This window comes from Mesoplodon densirostris, chromosome 13 (genome assembly GCF_025265405.1).
Source record: "Mesoplodon densirostris isolate mMesDen1 chromosome 13, mMesDen1 primary haplotype, whole genome shotgun sequence".
NCBI classification, from domain to species: Eukaryota; Metazoa; Chordata; class Mammalia; order Artiodactyla; family Ziphiidae; genus Mesoplodon; species Mesoplodon densirostris.
In genome coordinates this window covers 6,573,447-6,594,489 of record NC_082673.1, presented here as the reverse complement: position 1 = coordinate 6,594,489, position 21,043 = coordinate 6,573,447, and the positions used below count along the sequence as shown (strand labels likewise).

General features: G+C 39.4%; 1 protein-coding gene across 2 annotated transcripts in view; it reads left to right on the top strand.

The window, feature by feature from the left end:
* Window positions 1–21,043, top strand: part of TOX (thymocyte selection associated high mobility group box) — a 296,795-nt gene that overhangs the window by 239,969 nt on the left and 35,783 nt on the right. For both annotated transcript variants that reach the window (XM_060116132.1, XM_060116131.1), the window contains one exon: window positions 8,112–8,393. In XM_060116132.1, the coding sequence (XP_059972115.1) occupies window positions 8,112–8,393 (282 nt within the window). The remainder of the gene's footprint in view (window positions 1–8,111; window positions 8,394–21,043) is intronic.

Here is a 21,043-nt window from a genome sequence, read left to right as displayed (position 1 = left end):
CCCAACACAGCCAAAAATAAATAAATTTTAAAAAAAGAAAGAAAAAGAAAATAAGGAGACACAACCTTTAAATGACACATTAAACAAGTTGAACTTAATTGATATTTATAGGACATTCCATCCAAAAACAACAGAATACACATTTTTCTCAAGTGCTCATGGAACATTCTCCAGGATAGATCATATCTTGGGTCACAAATCAAGCCTTGGTAAATTTGAGAAAATTGAAATTGTATCAAGTATCTTTTCCTACCACAACGCTATGAGACTAGATATTGATTACAGGGAAAAAAACTGTAAAAAATACAAACACATGGAGGCTAAACAGTACGCTACTAAATAACTAAGAGATCACTGTAGAAATCAAAGAGGAAATCAATAAATACCTAGAAACAAATGAAAATGAAAACACAATGGCCCAAAACCTACGGGATGCAGCAAAAGCTGTTCTAAGAGGAAAGTTTATAGCTATACAAGCCTACCACAAGAAACAAGAAAACTCTCAAATAAACAACATAACCTTACACCTAAAGCAGTTAGAGAAAGAACAAAAAAACCCCCAAAGTTAGCAGAAGGAAAGAAATCATAAAGATCAGATCAGAAATAAATGAAAAAGAAATGAAGGAAACAGCAGCAAAGATCAATAAAACTAAAAGCTGGTTCTTTGAGAAGATAAACAAAATTGATAAACCATTAGCCAGACTCATCAAGAAAAAAAGGGAGAAGACTCAAATCAAGGGAATTAGAAATGAAAAAGGAGAAATAACAACTGATACTGCAGAAATACAAAGGATCATGAGAGATTACTACAAGCAACTATATGCCAATAAAATAGACAACCTGGAAGAAATGGACAAATGCTTAGAAAAGCACAACCTTCCGAGACTGAACCAGGAAGACATAGAAAATATAAACAGATCAATCACAAGCACTGAAACTGAAACTGTGATTAAAAATCTTCCAACAAACAAAAGCCCAGGACCAGATGGCTTCACAGGCAAATTCTATCAAACATTTAGAGAAGAGCTAACACCTATCCTTCTCAAACTCTTCCAAAATATAGCAGAGGGAGGAACACTCCCAAACTCATTCTACGAGGCCACCATCACCCTGATACCAAAACCAGACAAGGATATCACAAAGAAAGAAAACTACGGGCCAATATCACTGGTGAACATACATGCAAAAATCCTCAACAAAATACTGGCAAACAGAATCCAGCAGCACATTAAAAGGATCATACACCATGATCAAGTGGGATTTATCCCAGGAATGCAAGGATTCTTCAATCTACACAAATCAATCAAAGTGATACACTGTATTAACAAACTGAGGGATAAAAACCATATGATCATCTCAATAGATGCAGAAAAAGCTTTCCACAAAGTTCAATACTCATTTATGATAAAGACTCTCCCGAGAGTAGGCATAGAGGGAACCTATCTAAAGATAATAAAGGCCATATATGACAAACCCATGGCCATCATCTTTCTCAATGTTGAAAAACTGAAACCATTTCCACTAAGATCAGGAACAAGACAGAGTTGCCCACTCTTGCCACTATTATTCAACACAGTTTTGGAAGTTTTAGCCACAGCAATCAGAGGCGAAAAAGAAATAAAAGGAATCCAAATCAGAAAAGAAGAAGTAAAACTGTCACTCTTTGCAGATGACATGATACTATACGTAAAGAATCCTAAAGATGCTACTAGAAAATTACGAGAGCTAATCAATGAATTTGGTAAAGTAGTAGGATACAAAAGTAATGCACAGAAATCTCTTGCATTCCTATACACTAATAATGAAAAATCTGATGGAGAAATTAAGGAAACACTCCCATTTACCACTGCAACAAAAAGAATAAAATACCTAGGAATAAACCTACCTAAGGAGACAAAAGACCTGTATGCAGAAAACTATAAGACACCGATGAAAGAAATTAAAGATGATACAAATAGGTGGAGAGATATACCATGTTCTTGGATTGGAAGAATCAATATTGTGAAAATGACTGTACTACCCAAAGCAATCTACAGATTCAATGCAATCCCTATCAAACTACCACTGGCATTTTTCACAGAACTAGAACAAAAAATTTCAAAATTTGTTTGGAAAAACAAAAGACCCCGAATAGCCAAAGCAATCTTGAGAACGAAAAACGGAGCTAGAGGAATCAGGCTCCCTGACTTCAGACTATACTACAAAGCTACAGTCATCAAGACGGTATGGTACTGGCACAGAAACAGAAATAGAGGTCAATGGAACAGGATAGAAAGGCCAGAGATAAGCCCACACATATATGGTCACCTTATCTTTGATAAAGGAGGCAAGAATATACAATGGAGAAAAGACAGTCTCTTCAGTAAGTGGTGCTGGGAAAAGTGGACAGCTACATTTGAAAGAATGAAATTCGAACATTCCCTAACACCATACACAAAGATAAACTCAAAATGGATTAAAGACCTAAATGTAAGGCCAGACACTATAAAACTCTTAGAGGAAAATATACGCAGAACAGTCTATGACCTAAATCACAGCAAGATCCTTTTTGACCCACCTCCTAGAGAAATGGAAATAAAAACAAAAATAAACAAATGGAACCTAATGAAACTTAAAAGCTTTTGCACAGCAAAGGAAACCATAAACAAGCCAAAACGACAACCCTCAGAATGGGAGAAAATATTTTCAAATGAAGCAACTGACAAAGGATTAATCTCCAAAATATACAAGCAGATCATGCAGCTCAATATCAAAATCAAACAACCCAATCCAAAAATGGGCAGAAGACCTAAATAGACATTTCTCCAAAGATATACAGAATGCCAACAAACACATGAAAGGATGCTCAACATCACTAATCATTAGAGAAATGCAAATCAAAACTACAGTGAGGTATCACACTGGTCAGAATGGCCATCATCAAAAAATCTACAAACAATACATGATGGAGAGGGTGTGGAGAAAAGGGAACCCTTTTGCTGGTGGGAATGTAAATTGATACAGCCACTATGGAGAACAGTATGGAGGTTCCTTAAAAAACTAAAGATAGAACTACCATATGACCCAGCAATCCCACTACTGGGCATATACCCTGAGAAAACCATAATTCAAAAAGAGTCGTGTACCACAGTGTTCATTGCAGCACTATTTACAATAGCCAGGACACGGACGCAACCTAAGTGTCCATCGACAGATGAATGGATAAAGGAGATGTGCCACATAAATACAATGGAATATTACTCAGCCATAAAAAGAAACAAAATTGAGTTATTTGTAGTGAGGTGGGTGGACCTCGAGTCTGTCGTACGGAGTGAAGTAAGTCAGAAAGAGAAAAACAAATACCGTATTCTAACACATATATATGGGATCTAAAAAAAAGAAAGAAGTTCTGAAGAATGTAGAGGCAGGACAGGAATACAGACTCAGACGTAGAGAATGGACTTGAGGACACGGGGAGGGGGAAGGGTAAGCTGGGATGAAGTGAGAGAGTGGCATGGACATATATACACTACCAAATGTAAAATAGATAGCTAGTGGGAAGCAGCTGCATAGCACAGGGAGATCAGCTAGGTGCTTTGTGACCACCTAGAGCGGTGGGATAGGGAGGGTGGGAGGGAGATGCAAGAAGGAGGGGATATGGGGATATATGTATATGTATAGCTGATTCACTTTGTTATACAGCAGCAACTAACACAACAATGTAAAGCAATTATACTCCAATAAAGATGTTAAAAAAAAAATAAAGGCCCCTGGAACAGTTCTTTGCTCAAAAAGATAAAATGTTTTGGGATGATGGAATTATGAATTGCCTGGAAAATGGCAGAAGGTAGTGGAATAAAAGGGTGAATACGTTGTTCAATAAAGTTCTTGGCGAAAATGAAAACTGTGTCTTTTATTTTTACTTAAAAACCGTAGGCACTTTTTGGCCAACCCAGTATATTCAGGGTTTGGATATGTGATTATGGTAATGGCATCGTGGAATTGTGAAAAGATCACAAATATGGAAAATAAGCATGTTTCCACTTTAATCATTGTTGGTAGAGAGATCTGAGACCATTTATCCTCTACCATTCTCAATAAACTTGTACAAAACAGCCATTTCTGTAGGACTACCTCAAGGGGGAATTATGAGGCCCAGGAGGTAATAGTTCTGTGCAAACCACAAATCACTGAGCAAAGTATTTTTTGTAACTGTTTTTCAAAAGTTCAAACAGCAAATGCTCAGAAAGTGAATGCTGAAAGAGCATCATAGACAAAGGCACATGTTCAAGGGAGAGAGAGGCAAAGGAAAGCAGTTAGTTGGGTTTGGTTGAACAATCAAGTGTATGAAGGACGCTTATAAGGAATAAAGTTCATTTGGAATCTTGAATGGTATGCTAAACATTTTGGATTCAATTTAGTAGGCAGATATCACTGGGAAGGTTTTAAGTCTGGCTCATGAAGATTAATTTTACAGTACTCTTTGGGGTGGATGTGAAGATATTCTTTTTAGTTAAGTAGCTATTGCAAGTGAGGAAGTAATGAAGGCCTGAAATACGTGAATGGTGTGTGAATGAGAGGAAGGGAAGATGGAAGGGGTATTGTAGAGCAGACTCGGTGGAACTCACAAGAAGAGTGTGATCGAAAAAGAATGAATCCAAAATTACTAGAACATTTTGAGTAGAAGTGACGGGGAGGATGAAGGTATCATCGAAAGAAATTGGGCACAGAGTACAAAATAGTTTTGAGAAAGAAAACCTTGTTTGGTTTTCCAGCAGGGGTGATGTCCAAGTAGTGACATCTAGCAGAGTTAGACCTGGAGTCTGGGCCAGAATTGCACGTTTTCATTTAGAACGTTCCCCATTAACAAAATCATGATGCATCTTAGCTGGATGAAGAAATGCGACTCAAAACCAGAATGTTAGGGAATCATTTAGGGGTGGAAAGTTGTAAGAAGAATAAAGTCAGTGAAGGAGCTCGGGGGAGTCAGAACAGCAGCTGAGATTAAGCATGACTTAAGGGAATTATTCACGGTAACTTGAAAATGCTGGAGAGTAACAAGAAATCATATTTTGCAAGTTGAAGTTTCGTATTTCACATTAAGACCTGTAGTTAGTCACGATCTTCCTAGAAGGAAACCAGTAATCAGAACATTTGCTTGCCTTCATGAGCTGACTAATTATTCTTAGTTTTCAGTAATCAGAGCCCCTCCAGTTTAATGTGCCCCATATTATACATTAGGCAGCGATAAATAGTAAACTGACTTCTGTCAAAGCAAGGTGAAATGGAAAAACTCCTAATTCAGAAATGTCACCAAGGGTGTTAAGCTCTACTGCTAAGTGCACCTGAGGCCTCAAGAGATGAGTGTGCTCTCTGATTCGTGCTTGCCACCTCCACAAAGGAAAATTATTCTTCGATTCAGTGTTAAAGCTGCTGTCTGCTGGCCTAACACCATTGGTGACACCATATTTTGAACTAATGATGAGTCTGTTGAAAAAGTGGTACCCTGTTGAGTACTCTGTGGTCCCGACCCAGATTGATTCCCTACCCCCTTCCACCATGCCCACCTCCTTCTACTAATATAACAAAGGTGGAAATACAATTTTAGTTCTCAGAGATCTACCCACCACACTAATTAGCATGAGAAAACAATAAAAAAGATTACAGAATGGAGGAAGAGATAGGTGCTCTAAAGTGAAATTTGTAGTCGTAAATCTGGAAATTCTGTGTGTAAGTCAATTTAGAGATCATCTTCTGCAATGTCACGTGAAAACCACAATATTTCTGAAAGAGTGAGAAGTGGGCTCCCGATAGGTTACAACTGTTCATGCTTGTGACTTGGGATTTACGTGACAGAGAAATAAAGATATCAATTAGCTACATACGTTTGGAAAGATAATTTAAAGTATGATTTTGTTAGTAAACATTTTTAATTTGCAGGGCTCTAAAAATGTGTCCTCTACAAACAGATATGTTTGAATATGCGTGTGAGTGCTTTATTTGGTGCAGGGCTGGGAGAGGGAGCTGCCCTATATAGGACAGTGCCCTTTACGGGCACCCATTACTCTGTGCCCACAATGAGACACCCGTTCTACATGCTAAGGGTCTAAGGAAGAACACAGTAGGACCTCAGGGCCTTAGAGTATGGGCCTGAAAAAGACTCAGCGGCACAACTTTATGGATAACTGTGAAAGCTAGTATTATTTCACAGGGAAGGTCAGATTATGGAAGTTATAGGAACAGTTAAGCAGGAACAGAAGCTATTTTAGTAAATCTGAGTGGAGGCAACATGAATGGGCTAGATAAAAACCATGGATCCAGGTAGGCAATATTGGATGGGTGTTTTTGACTATCTTTAATTAACTATAACTCTCTCTTTGGGACACGTAAAATATTGCATCAGCTGCTTAATACAGTAGGAAGTATCAAAGACTGGAATTGAGAGATGTAGGTTTTAACTCCAACTGTGCAGTTTGGGGAAGTCATTTAAGATCTCTGGGTTTTAGTCATTCATTTATATATTTATTCAACAGACATTCAAAGCCCCTCAGTCTCCTCTTCTGTAGATTGAGAACATGTCACCAGAGCCTCTGCAGCGCTAACATGTATCCCTGAATAGTGATACCTGCTTAATGAGGGGTTTCATAAAAAGAAGAGCTATGAGCTACTTTTGAAGGATTGGAGGAACGTGGTTTAAATTATGGGAAAAAGGTTGATTTAAACCAGGCAATCAATGGGTACAAAGCCATAGACCCAGACTAACCCTTCACACAGGAGAGCCAGAGTCTAGGATTCCTAGATCTGAGTCTGAAGATAAAGCAGTAGCAAGACTTGGAAAGGTCAAAAGGTATTGACTAATAAGATGCCTTATGGTGGAGACAGTAAACCTAATGCAGAGAACACAGGCAGACACCTCTTCAGTAACCACTCCAGTTTCAGGGAGGTCTAACTAGGTTGGTAAAATGACTAGAGAGCATTGGTAGAAAATGATTTTATTACCAAAAGAAAAAAAAAATCCTATGACTAAGTTATTTAATTGACCTTTTCATTATTTCCATGTCATGGTGGTAACATTTGCAGACGGGTAGTTACTAGGCATTCTGACACTATATGGGTTTTTTTTTTTTTAATGAAATAGAGAAAGGTAACATTAGTTTTACTTTTTCCATTCCCAAATGTAACCTTAACATATATCTCTTCATTGCCCCCCTTTTTTCCATTTGTTTCTTTTTTTCTCTCTCTTGTTTTATAAACCCTCTACCTGCATGAACTCCCCAGTACCCTTCAGAGTGAACAAAACTGAGCTGCTTCTGTAAGCACCACAAAATAGTCCCCATTATTTTAAGTTTGAAAATGCCAGAGAAACATTAAGTGAAATCCACCACACTCTTCTTACAACACATTTGACCTCTAGATATGTTAAGAGCTTCATCCTCCAATGCTTTTAATTCTAATTCTTGCAGAGATGAAATTCACTGCTTGAATTGTAAGAGTGAGTCTCATTAAGGCTAAAAAGCAGTGACCCAGATAGCATAATGGATTAATATGGTGACCTTGCAACTTTAGAGCTTTACTTTCAAATCGGACTGTGTAGTCAAATCATTTCAATAGTCAATTAATCAATTGGTTAGTACCAGCCTGTAAATGTTCTGCGTCGGAAGTTCGTAGATCATTTGGCCAGTACTAACCTATATAGAATTAAACTGAGAACCATAGTGTGCTTAACTTTCAAAACCTTTTTTAAATGATGAGAATCAAAGAAATAGTTTCATGAATTACTGTGAATGCTGTAATCACTAATAATTATATAATACTGACACTCTAATAAGCATCAATATTTTGAAACTTACACCGTAAATAGCTGTTAATGCTATATGTTTGCATTTCGTTGCAGTGTAAAGAAGGACTGTAAATATAACCAACCAGGTCTTGAGTAATGAAATGTGATGTTGACTGAATTCTCAAATTCAGGGTGATATGTACTGTTAGGATTATCCTACTCTGAGTGACGGGGTGGGAATGTGTATAGTTTATCAGGACATCCTAACGGAGTTTTAAAGCCTAGGGAATTTTATGAATTTTTTCCAGAAACAAGTTTTGTGAAAAACTATTCCTCTGCAATTTTTTTACAGGTGCAAGATATACGGAGCCCAGAAGGCAGTCAGTATAGCTCCCGTCCTCAGATGGCGGCCATGAGACCAAGGGGTCAGCCTGCAGAGCTCAGGCAGCAGCCAGGCATGATGCTGCATGGCCAGCTCACCACCATCAACCAATCACAGCTAAGTGCTCAGCTTGGATTGAACATGGGGGGAAGCAGTGTCCCCCACAACTCGCCGTCTCCTCCCGGAAGCAAGTCTGCAACTCCTTCACCGTCCAGCTCAGTGCACGAGGATGAAGGCGATGATACCTCTAAGGTATGACTAAGTTATTTTGGGGACCAATAGGAAAGGCTTGCTGCCTAAAAAAACTGTTGACTGGCACTTCCCTTGAACTATAGTGGATGCAAGTTATGTCGTCCAAATGAGAAACGTTGGTGGGGGACCGAATGGATTAAATCACCTGCTTGTCCAATTGCATGTTTAAGTTCCTAACAAATCCTCTCAGTGCAAATATATTAAACATAAAAATAGGTTGCACCCACACAGTATAGGGTCTGCATAGTGAGTCAGGGAAAATAAATAATCTTGTAGGACTCAGTGTCCAAAATCAAGCTTAATTCACCACTCATTCCAAAATATCTTTCAATTTAACCACTTTATTTTAAGAAGGCAACATCCCAGGGATATAATGATGGTGCTGTATGTGTGTGTGTGTTATGGTTAGAGGAATCCTTGGAGATCATCTTATCCAAACATTTCATATTTAGGGGACTTCCCTGGTGGCGCAGTGGTTAAGAATCTGCCTGCCGGGCTTCCCTGGTGGCGCAGTAGTTGAGAGTCCGCCTGCCATTGCGGGGGACACGGGTTCGTGCCCCGGTCTGGGAAGATCCCACATGCTGCGGAGTGGCTAGGCCCGTGAGCCATGGCCGCTGAGCCTGCACATCCGGAGCCTATGCTCCGCAACGGGAGAGGCCACAACAGTGAGAGGCCCACGTACCGCAAAAAAAAAAAAAAAAAAAGAATCCGCCTGCCAATGCAGGGGACACGGGTTCGAGCCCTGGTCTGGGAAGATCCCACATGCCGCGGAGCAACTAAGCCCATGCGCCACAACTACTGAGCCTGCACTCTAGAGCCCATGAGCCACAACGACTGAGCCCGCGTACCACAACTACTGCAGCCCATGTGCCTAGAGTCCGTGCTCCGCAACAAAGAGAAGCCACCGCAATGAGAAGCCTGCGCACCACAACAAAGAGCAGCCCCCGCTCGCCTCAACTAGAGAAAGCCCGTGTGCAGCAACAAAGACCCAACACAGCCAAAAAATAAATATATTTATTTATTTATTTTTTAAAAATTTCATATTTAGGATGAAGAAAAGAAGGGCCAGAGATATTAGATGACTCCCTTCCAGAGGAAGGAGCCTAGGTGTTTCATTACCTATCTCTTGTTAACCCCAGGCCAGTATGGTTGTCTGTCTGTCTATCTGCATCGCCTTAAGTTATCTGTATAAAAATGTGGGTCTTAATTGTCCTTATTTTGGAAAATTAGCTACAAAGGGTAGTTAGTTCTTTAAAGTGTTCAAGGCAGCCTTTTCAAATGACTGCACCATAACCAAGTACACTCTCCGTCAAGAACATCAAAATCTTTTTCTTTCCTTGGTTATCAGTCAGGCATCTTCCAAATGTGTCCCAGTGAGAAGGGCCCTTGCCTGGTTACTGTGGAAAACACTGGTGGCTCCATGCATACTTCATATTCCTCCTCTTTGTTTATGTCACTAATGACTTGTTACTTGTGTCAGCCCTTTGTTTTCTTTTCACTTTGTGAGAATTTTGCTTTGGGGAGACAAATGGCAATACCGTGGGGTTCTGATCTCCGTGGTTAACGTAACAATAGCTATAGCTACACTAATCTGTGAACAGGCCAGATAGTGACACGTAGATTTATTTAGCCTGATGACAAAGGCAAGGCTGCTATACTGGCTATATTTTATTATTTTCAGTACTCTTGAAGCTCTGGCATGTAGGGCCTTAATCCTGGAAACACTAGCAGGGTAGCTAATTCCTAGAGATAGTGAATGACTCCCCTGGGAGCGCATCTTTGATAAACACAGCAACCAATCCAGAGCCCACACCCCAGTCATCTCCTTTATCAAACTCTCACACACCACGCCAGTACCCCCCGCCGGGTTTCCCCCCAGGGCTAGGTATGGACAACTAGGGACCACCTCTGGAGCCAAGCCCACTGAAACTGCTCAAACGTTCCAGTCCTGAGCTTACCCAGTGTACCTCCCCTGCCTCGCCCCTTCCTTCCCACAAAACCCCCAGTAAAGGCTCTGGGCATGCTCTGCCCTCTCCCATCTCTGCCTCCTGACGACCCTGCACGCCCTGCCGGGCCTCCCGTTTCTAGGTTTGTGTGAGTGTAAACTTCATTCATTTCCATGTCTGCTGTCTACCATCCCTGATGACAACAAATCCCAGGTACATTTCAGGACAGCTGCACAGCTAGATATCAGCACCCCTCTACCTGCACAGTCTCCCTGTCAGTGAGCCAGCCTCTCAAGAGGGAACGTAAAAGGGGGGAGGAGACTGATTGATATTACATAAATAATGTATTGGGCTCGTAAAAGCCTGACCTTTGGCTGATCACTTCGAGGGCAAAATAAGTTTTTAAGAAAATCTATATGATTCTAACGGTGTCTCCAGCTGATGAGCACCTGGATCTAAGTGTGAACACCAGGAATCTGTTTGTGGCCAGTGATTTAGATATCAAATTGTGCGTGGATAATTCAAGTTAAATTTCTAAACACAGATGTTAAGTACTATATTGCAAGGGGAAAAATTAATGTTCTGCTCATAGTAAAGATCAATTTGTGCATCTGGATTATATCTTTATCAGTATCCACTGCTGACACTTCAGGAAATTAATGCAAAATTGGCATCTTCCGACAGTAAATTTTATGCAGGATTATTCTTACAATAGCATTTTCCACACTCTTCAATTTATACGAGTAGCAGACTGAGTAGAAACCAGAAATTCATAGAATTAATATTGACAGGTTCTGCCACTTTCTATTGATGCATAAGGTCCATATCTTACAGTTTTGCTGAGGTATGAATTTGTATGTTATGAGTTTCCAGGCTAGTAGGAAACTTTGCCAGTGAGTATCCCACCCAATCACTGAACATCCGTATCTCAAAGTAATGTATAGCTTATTATTAATGATCACGTAAGCATTGTATAGTGGAATTTATATTCCATAGTCGTATAGTCTTGAATAAGCCATGTGTGAAGACCTAGGGGTGGATTTCTCAAGAATGCCTCATTAAAATGACTTTCTGTCTACACAGATGTTCTCAAATTTATGTTGAGTTTAAGTGCATTTTCCATCTCAAAATCCATCCTCCCATTCCGGCTCTACGCACTGTCCTTCACCTTCTCTCCAGTACAAAGTTCTCCTGCCCATTTATTCAACTTACGTTTATGAAACGGCTAAAAAAAGTCCCCTGATGAAAATGCTCAGGCATTCTCCATCACAGCTAATGATTAAACCGGACTTTTCCTTCATATATGAGCAGGATTTATGTGGGATGTTGTACTGCAACAGCTCCAGTTAAATGTGAAGTAGCGTTAAGTCAAAACGATCATTTAAATCATTTCTAACGAGACCTAAAAAAAGAATATTTAGTCTCACACCTGAAAAAGAAGCCTTTAAACCTTCCCTCTTAATACTTTGTGCTCTCTTAAGCAACTGCATATTAATTCCAGTTTATCTAATTGAACAAGTAAATGAAATAACTTTGTTTTGACAGAGAGAAACATTGTAAATATATCAGTAAAATAAATTACCACCTTATAAACACTCCTTACGGTTTGATTGCTCTGGAGCTGTGTTGACAGCCTGAAGTCATAAACTAGACATGCAGTCAAACATCAAAGAAATACAAACTCGGGTAGCTTGTGGTTCTAAGCCTGTAATCCAATATGTGTAATATAACAGACACTTTAAGACACTTAAAGTATCTGGCATTACAACTGTATTTTTAGCACAGTTTTCCCTTTAAGGAAATTATGGGCTAAGAATCACAAGATATATTTTTCCATCCTTTTACTTTCAGCTTCTCTGCTAAAAGTCTTCTTAAGTTTTATATGTGTCTCTTGTCAGTGGTATATAGTTAAATTTTTACTTTCAAAGGAAACTGACTTCATTTACATTCATATAAATACTAAAATATTTGGGTTTATCTCTCATTTCAGTATTGATATGTTGCTTTCCATTTGTCCCACGTGTCTATGTTTCTTTTTCTCTTTCTTACCTTCCTTAAGATTGTTCTTACTTTTCTCATTCCAAAATTTCCTATTTTAAGCCTGGAAATTTTATAATCTTTCTCTTTATTTAGTAACTACTCCTGACACACAAAGGCGTCAAAGTCTAACATTGATCAATATCTTTACCCTTCTTAAATTACTTTAACTCCAAACACCCTCCTTTCCATTTATACTGGAGCAGTTATTGCTGTTGTTTATCTTAATTATAATTTAAATTATAACTTATCTTAAATTTAAATTAAATGGAATTTTATGAACTCCGTGAAATACTACTTTTATTGTCTTTATAGTCTTTTTTCTTTAGATTTATTCACATGTAAAGTTTGTCATCTGATGTCATTTTCCCTATGCCTTTAAAATTTTCTCTCGTGAGGATCTATTGGGAACATGATTACCCTAAAAAGTACTTCCACTAGGAAAAGAATTTTAGATTGACAGTGATTCTCTATTATCATTTTGAAGATAATATATTACTCCACTGAATCCTGATTTTCATTATTGCTTTTGAGAATTCTGCTGCTTCACTGTCTTTCCTTTGAAAGTAATCTGCCTCTGTTCTCTGACTAGTTTTAAGATCGTCTCCTGCCTTCGGTGTCCTGCAGCATCATTGTGTAGTATGTGGGTTCCTTTAAATTGACCCCAAATTTAAATATTTCTGTTTTTCATCAGTTCTGGGTATTTTCCAGAAATTTCCTCTACCCTATTCTTGCTCCTTTCTCATTCTGTAATTCTGATAAGATAAATGCTAGACTTTCTCTTCCTATCCTCCATGACTCTTTTCTTTCATATTTTCTGTTTCCTTCTTGCTCTGTATTATATTCTGATTAATTTATTTATATCAATTTCCCAGTTTGTAATTCAATTTTCAGCTATATCCAATCTGAAATTAAAGTTGATCTATTGAGGTTTTAATTTCAATTATTTTATATTTCTAGTTTTATTTGGTTCTTTCTCAAATCTGTTTGGACTTTTTTTGTTTGTTTTTTTAGTTGCTTCCTCTTTATCCATAGATTTAATCTCTTTTGTTCTTTAAGCTAATTCCAATACGTGATGCCTTTTGGGGTCTGAGTCTATTGTTTACTGTTGCTGCTGGCTCTTGGTTTTACTGCCTTGTTTCATTTTGCTTTTTTGCTTTTGGAATAGCAGCTGATAGTCATTAGAACTTTATGAGAATTCTGTTAGACCTGGTTGGAAAGTGGACTCCTCTAAGGATGATTTGTGTTTGCTTCTGCCAAGCATCCCAAGAATCTTGGACCATTACAATCTAGAACCGCTTTGGGCTTAAAGTTTTTCAGACCACTCGAGTAGTATGCATTCCGGGTATAAATCCTTACAAAAGCTGGCTTCTGTTTGTGAATTATCACAAAAGATATTCCTCCCCTCTCATTCAGAATCGTCCTTGCAGGTCTCGGGAGGGAACATGCAAGGGAAATCATTTTATTTCACCCTGCACTGAAAGTCTGATTCTTTTGTGTCCTGACTTTTAATAGAAAGCCTCCCGTTAAACATCCCACTGTTTTTGGTTAGCCGTGGGCTTTGTCTTCTATCTGCTGTGCCTTTGACTCAGTTTCACCAGGTTCAGCAGCTGTCTTCAAGATGAAAGCTGGCTTCAGTACTCGGCTTACTTCTCCGGGTTCCTGCTTTTGCTTACTTTTTTTGCTTTTAAGAGTTTCTTAGAATTTGCTAGTTCATCACTGCATGTACATTACCTTACTGGACAGAGAGAGAAGGGATGTTTTTCTCAAAAAAAATAGGGTGTCACTAGAGCCACAATTAAATAAGCCTTTAGAAAAGTACTTGTTATTTACCACCGTTCTGAAGGCTAGAAGATTCCTGGAATAAAATAAAAATGATAGGCAGACAGGTTTCTATAAACATGAGGTGAAATCAAGCAATGTTGGTGCCAAATGTCTGGTCACACTGTCTAACATTAGGACAGAATATTTAAAATTGGAATTTTAAAGTCTGGTATTTTCCACATTGAACTGTATATATTACACAGTTGTTAAACACTTCACATGATATAATATGCATGATACTTTTAAGAATTTCTTAAAAGTATCCCAGCAACTAATATGTACTTTTTTTTCATCAAAAATAAAGTATCCCATTGGTTAAGGCTGAACTTAGCAAAGTAGTTCTGGGGAAAATAGTAAAATTCAGTCGAGCAGCCAGTTAGTACTTGATTCCAAATAATGGTTCCTAAAATCCATTTAAGTAATTAAATTATGCTAGGATATAGTATTTTCAAGGTGTATATGTTCTTAGATGATTCATACTCTGGATAATTGAGCATACTTGATTAAGTCATGGAATAAAACTCAAGTGATGGGCCTCCCTGGTGGCGCAGTGGTTGAGAATCCGCCTGCCGATGCAGGGGATACGGGTTCGTGCCCCGGTCTGGGAGGATCCCATATGCCGCGGAGCGGCTGGGCCCGTGAGCCATGGCCGCTGAGCCTGCGCGTCCGGAGCCTGCGCGTCCGGAGCCTGTGCTCCGCAACGGGAGAGGCCACAACAGTGAGAGGCCCGCATACCGAAAAAAAAAAAAAAAAAAAAAAAACTCAAGTGAGGCTACACGTAGGCACCTGACATTTTATTCACTGGGACCATATATTGATAGCTTGTGCATTCTGTGTAAGGCAGGAGAAACCCTCAATCCAAAATAATAAGAAGTAAACATATTGCCCTAGACAGGCAAAGTTAGAAAAGACCAAATGAATCTAACAAAATTGATAAACATAACTAACAGGTGTATATAATTACAATCAAATCTTTTCTTCACGTTAAAGTGATTTTTCTGGACAGTAGCCCAAATTTCTTACCTTATATAAGGCCACTGAGTATTTTTGCTAAACTCATCCTGAAACTAAACTCAGTTATCTTTGGCAGAATCAAGGATCCTTAAAAATGAATTTATTTTACAAACTGTGGTACTGATACAATGCCCTGCACTTGTGAATCATCTCAAGAGTATACCATTTTATATATGGTTTTCTATAATTGATGTTTTGAGTCATTAAGTGTACTGTTATTATTAATGATAATAATAAACCCGATTATAAAATGAAAGAGGTATTAACAGCCTTGCTGATTTCACAGTAACTAGATGACTTTCTTTCCATGCTTATTTGAATTTATTCTCATAAGGGGATTTTAGATGGCATAGTTTAGAAAGAAAAGAGAGAATGAATTTAAGTAGCAGAATTTTGCACTTACAGAAACAGTACCATCACAAAAAGTGCTGTGCTATGCCCTGTTACTATGGTGAAGATTTTATAATATTTACTTTACATGATAAGAGTTATAAGTGGAGTTCTGTGTTGTTTGTTCAGCCTATTATGCAGATGGTGCTTGATTAAAATCTATTTTAAACTACAGCGATCACTGCAAGTTAGTGTGCATTAAACAGCTTTCCCAGCTCCATTAAAGGCTTTGGGACTGTGGCAGTTTATTTTTAACATGCTTATAGACGTTTCTAACTTCTCCAGGGACATTTCAACATCAGTGATTCTCTTTCCTTGAGACTCTTAACTCCAGTACTCTGTATTCTTAAGAAGTGTTCTCTAAGTAGCACCATTAGCACATTGCTTTTTTAAAGTGAAAAATTATTGTTTTCTTGTGATTAATAAGTTAAATACATCACTATAATTAAGCAATAAGACATGACAGGAGGTGGATTACCAGAAGCATAAGGACACCCCCTAGGGATTTGGGAAATAACTCTATGTCTACAAGTAAGTTACAGGAAGCACATGTATCTGTGTAAAGCTTATGTGAGAGTGGTATCTTTATGTATTTGTATATGTATTTGTTTATTCATGATTGCTTAAATTGAACACGAAATAAGCCTGTGGGTGATCAAGATTACAGTTAAAGCCTTAAACCAGACATGTTCTTAGTTGCTATGATTTTCATACTTTTTTTTTTTTTATAGAATGGAGTGGGACTCAAGAATTTGCTTTTTTTTAAATTAATTAATTTATTTATTTTTTGGCTGTGTTGGGTCTTCGTTTCTGTGCAAGGGCTTTCTCTAGTTGTGGCAAGCGGGGGCCACTCTTCATCGCGGTGCACGGGCCTCTCACTATCGCAGCCCCTCTTGTTGCGGAGCACAGGCTCCAGACGCGCAGGCTCAGTAGTTGTGGTGCACGGGCTTAGTTGCTCCATGGCATGTGGGATCCTCCCAGACCGGGGCTCGAACCCGTGTCCTCTGCATTGGCAGGCAGACTCTCAACCACGACGCCACCAGGGAAGCCCTCATACAACTTTTATATGTGTTTCAAATGTCCTTTTCCTTGTCATTCTAAGCCTCTGCCCACTGCTATATAATACAGGGGTGGAAATGTGTGATGATCCACTGCATGTAAGACTCCGAGCTGATGCTGTGAGGACAGAAAGATAACGGAACCTTGTCCTCACTCACAACGTGCTCATCCTCATGGGGAGTTTATATTTTTGCATTATATGGCTCCTTCTGTATTGTAAAGATTATGACGTTGGAATTAAATGTAACTCTTCAGTCTTAGAACCCTAGTAACTCTAGAAATGTTATACACTAAAACAGTGTCCAGTACACAATGCTGTACAGTCCTATACAGTAGCCACAAGTCCTGTATGACTGTGTACATTTAAATTTGACTAATTAAAATTAAATAAATAAAAAATTCATTTCCTCAGTTGCTCCAGCACAACATACTCCATAGCCACATGTGGCTAGTGGCTATCCTTTCAAACAGTGCAGAGAACATTTCCATCTTTCCAGAAAGTTCCATAAGATAGTGCTGCTCTAGACTGCAGAAGTCAGGGTCTCTTAGAAAATTAGGACATAAAATTATAAGCTTTCATTCCTCTAAGTAAGAATTCAGGATCCAGACAACACTCAAAATTAAGATCCAGGCACGTATTACAAATCCATTTAGCTAATTTTCTCACCACAGTTGCATTTATCATCATTGTGTTCATTCCAAATAGTTGACGGTCAGCAAGGCCAGGTGTCTTTCAAGATACAATCCATTCCTGGTGTGTAAGCGGATCCAAATTATAGCCACATTTCCTTCTTTAGGGAGGCTTTGTATATGAGATATGATCATGTGGTTTTCAAATATGTGATGAAACTACTGCCAGATAGTAGGCCTGACAAATTCCCAGTTCATTATACAGACTCTAAAATAGCAGCTCATTTCTGTACCTTCCCAAACACAGGCAAAATGCAAAATAAAAAATGAGACCCTCACACATCAGGAGGCAACGCCCAGTGTTCACATGGCAGACAGCCTTCACTTCGCACTGCCCACCTGCATGGGTGCGTTAGACATCAGACCACAAAAAGGAATTTGTATCCCGTTATTGCATCCTAAAAGCAAAGACATTGTACATATCCAGTAAGTCTTTTTTTTTTTTTTTTTTTGCGGTATGCGGGCCTCTCACTGTTGTGGCCTCCCCCGCTGCGGAGCACAGGCTCCGGACGCGCAGGCTCCGGACGCGCAGGCTCAGCGGCCATGGCTCACGGGCCCAGCCGCCCCGCGGCACATGGGATCCTCCCAGGCCGGGGCACGAACCCGTATCCCCTGCATCGGCAGGCGGACTCTCAACCACTTGCGCCACCAGGGAGGCCCTCCAGTAAGTCTTTATACAAGGAACACTGAGCAGTATAACAATGATTCCCTTCAAAGCACATTTTATTTTTAAAAACTCTTTCATACATAATTTTTATTTTCATTGTTTCCTCTTAACATCAGCTTTTGGTGAAAGGGCATTATCTTAAACCATAGTTCAGTTTTATGAGGGCAGTTTTATAAGTGGTCAGAATATTATGATCCAAGAATATAGGAACAAGCCAGGAAAATAGGGGAAGCCTCCAGAAAACCAACCAAATTGATTGGCAGCATGGAATTGTTTAGAGATTCCTATAGGGTTGCTATACGTGGCCTCAAAACAGTAATTTGTGGTTTTGATACACTTGATACTTAGAGCTTCTCACTGGCAGTAACAGGTTCTCCTGTTTCTGCAGAGAATTCCTACAAAGAAGGGCCACGTTGCCCAGCAGGAGGATAACTGTCCTTCCTGTTATCACAGGGCATCACGTATCCAGTAGATTGCACCATGTTGTCCAATACCAATTTTAAAAGAAAGGAAGCATAAAGATCAGCAGTTCAAGCACAATTTTGGACAATGGAATCAGGAAACTATTTAAATTATTTGGGAAAATTTTTTAATAAAAATATTTGCAGTGAATCATAGGAAATTTATCTCTACAACTGACATTTGATTATTTTCTACAAAGACAGATATAATCTGCAATCATGGAGATTTTAATGTTTCAGATCACTAATTTTTCAATTAAAATGTATAAGGAGTCCAGGTAAATATTCCCTATGGAGAACCATTCATTTCCCTACACTTTGTTCCCTTTGTCTGAATATTCCCAATCCTTGATGAAATATGACCTCCAATGTCATGATCCCTTCATTTTTAATATTCTTCATTGTGGTCTTTCTTGAATCCTTTTTATTTTTCTTCTTGATACTTTGTTATTTTGAATATAGGAATAGTTATGTTTAGAAAATTTGGAAATTATAAAAAAATAAAGAAGATAAAGGTGTCAAATAGCAATTGTTTCTATGCATTCAGAATTCAGAGGAAAAGAACTTGACACTCATCCACCCACAAATGGTAATGGAAACCCTGCGTCTTAAGACATTCCTAAGTACAAACTCACAAGAAAAGACAATCTACAGCAAAAAAAAAAGAAAAAGAAAAAAAAAACATCAGGAACACTACCATTTAATGGCCAGGTGGAGGAGGATGGGCCTAAAAATGATTCTGGAAACAGTGAGGACACCGAGGTAGGCATGATACCCAGAGACCGTGATGTCATGGAGCCCTGGAGCTGGAAGAGACAGGACACTCCCAGTGAGAAATCAAGTCAGGGGAAGAGTAAAAAGCCCACTGGGTTGGGGCTTCCCTGGTGGCGCAGTGGTTGAGAGTCCACCTGCCGATTCAGGGGACACGGGTTCATGCCCCAGTCCAGGAGGATCCCACATGCCGCGGAGCGGCTGGGCCCATGAGCCATGGCCGCTGAGCCTGCGCGTCCGGATCCTGCGCTCCGCAAAGGGAGAGGCCACAACAGTGAGAGGCCCGCGTACCGCAAAAAAAAAAAAAAAAAACCCACTGGGTTTATCAGCGTGGTCCTTGGCGACCTTATTGAAAGCTAAGCAATGGGGAGGTACAGTGAGTTGCCGAAGCTGCTTGCAGCCAGCACAACCACATGGAAGGGTCTGGCTGTGAAGAGAAGGAAGATGGCTCTATGTAGCCGTGGGGCAAAGAGAAAGTTCGCTTGTTTGTTGCGTGTCTGAAGTAGCTAAAGGGCAGTTGGAGGAGTAGAGTGAAGGGGGACTGAGCCCAGTGTCTCCTGCTCCTAGACTTTCTGATTTAATCAGTATAGAGCTAAAGCCTGGACATGAGGGTGTTATTCAAGTTTCCCAGGTGATTCTAACATTCAACCATTGAGAATGACCCTTCTAGATCATATTTGCCTAAATGTGTACTTTAGAGCCGTTACACCAGTTTGCCCAGTATCAACTCAGCCCAGTCCCAGCATCCTTGTCCTTTGGCAGATTTACCTGAGGACCAGTCATTTGACAGGATCACCTCAAACCCATCCTGGGCAAGTTATCTTCTAGTGTTAATCTACATTAGCTTGTCAGCTCAGTTCAGAGCCTCCTGTCCCCATGGGGTTGTTCAGTCTGCTTCAGTAGACCGTTTCAAAATGATAATCTTTTAAATAACTTTCTCACTAAAGCCAAAGCCAAAGAATGCACTTAGTTTTTTTCCTGTCTCTGTTTGGTTCCCAAGGCATATCTTTTAAACCAAGACCATATGGCATCACAAATGAGTGTTAAGGTCATTTCTTTCCATTCATTCAGTAAAAAGTTACTACTATGTCATAATTAACATCTGAATATCATTTTAAAGTTTTAAACATATTTATATATATATCATCTCAGTAATCACAAAATGGCACTGCAGCTGGTTTGCAGTAGAGGAAATGGAGGCCCAGAGAAATTTTGTAACTTGCCAAGATTTCACAGCTAAAAATAGTAAAGGAGGACATGAGTGTGGATCCTCTGATGTCACATCCACTGGCCTCTCAGGAGATCATGCTTCATCTCCAATGGTGGCAGTTACTTTACACATATTACTTTGCCTGGCAATTCATCTGAATAAGATCCATATTACATTGTTTGCCAAGAAGAAAAAAGCAACAACAGTCATAAGAAGAGAAGGTGAGGGTACAGAACCTCCCTGATAGAGGTGACGTCCTCAGGAGACCGTGGATGGGGGCCTGCGTGCTGGTGGGAGAGGCGTGTGGCAAGAGGGTTCCTTCCGAGACAACACTCCTGGATGCTCATGTAGATTCATATAATTTTAGAACTAGAAAGAAATCGTAGCCCGAATCTCTCATTGTATAGAGTTGGATAAAGTGACATCGCATATAATTAGTATCAAAGTTCAAATGCAGATGTCTTAAATATCAATACATTGTGGGGGGGTTTTCCCACTTGCATCATAATAACAATTCAGATTATCCAAATATTCATACTCAAGGAAGAACAGGAGAAAATGGAATCTATCCTTAAACTGAA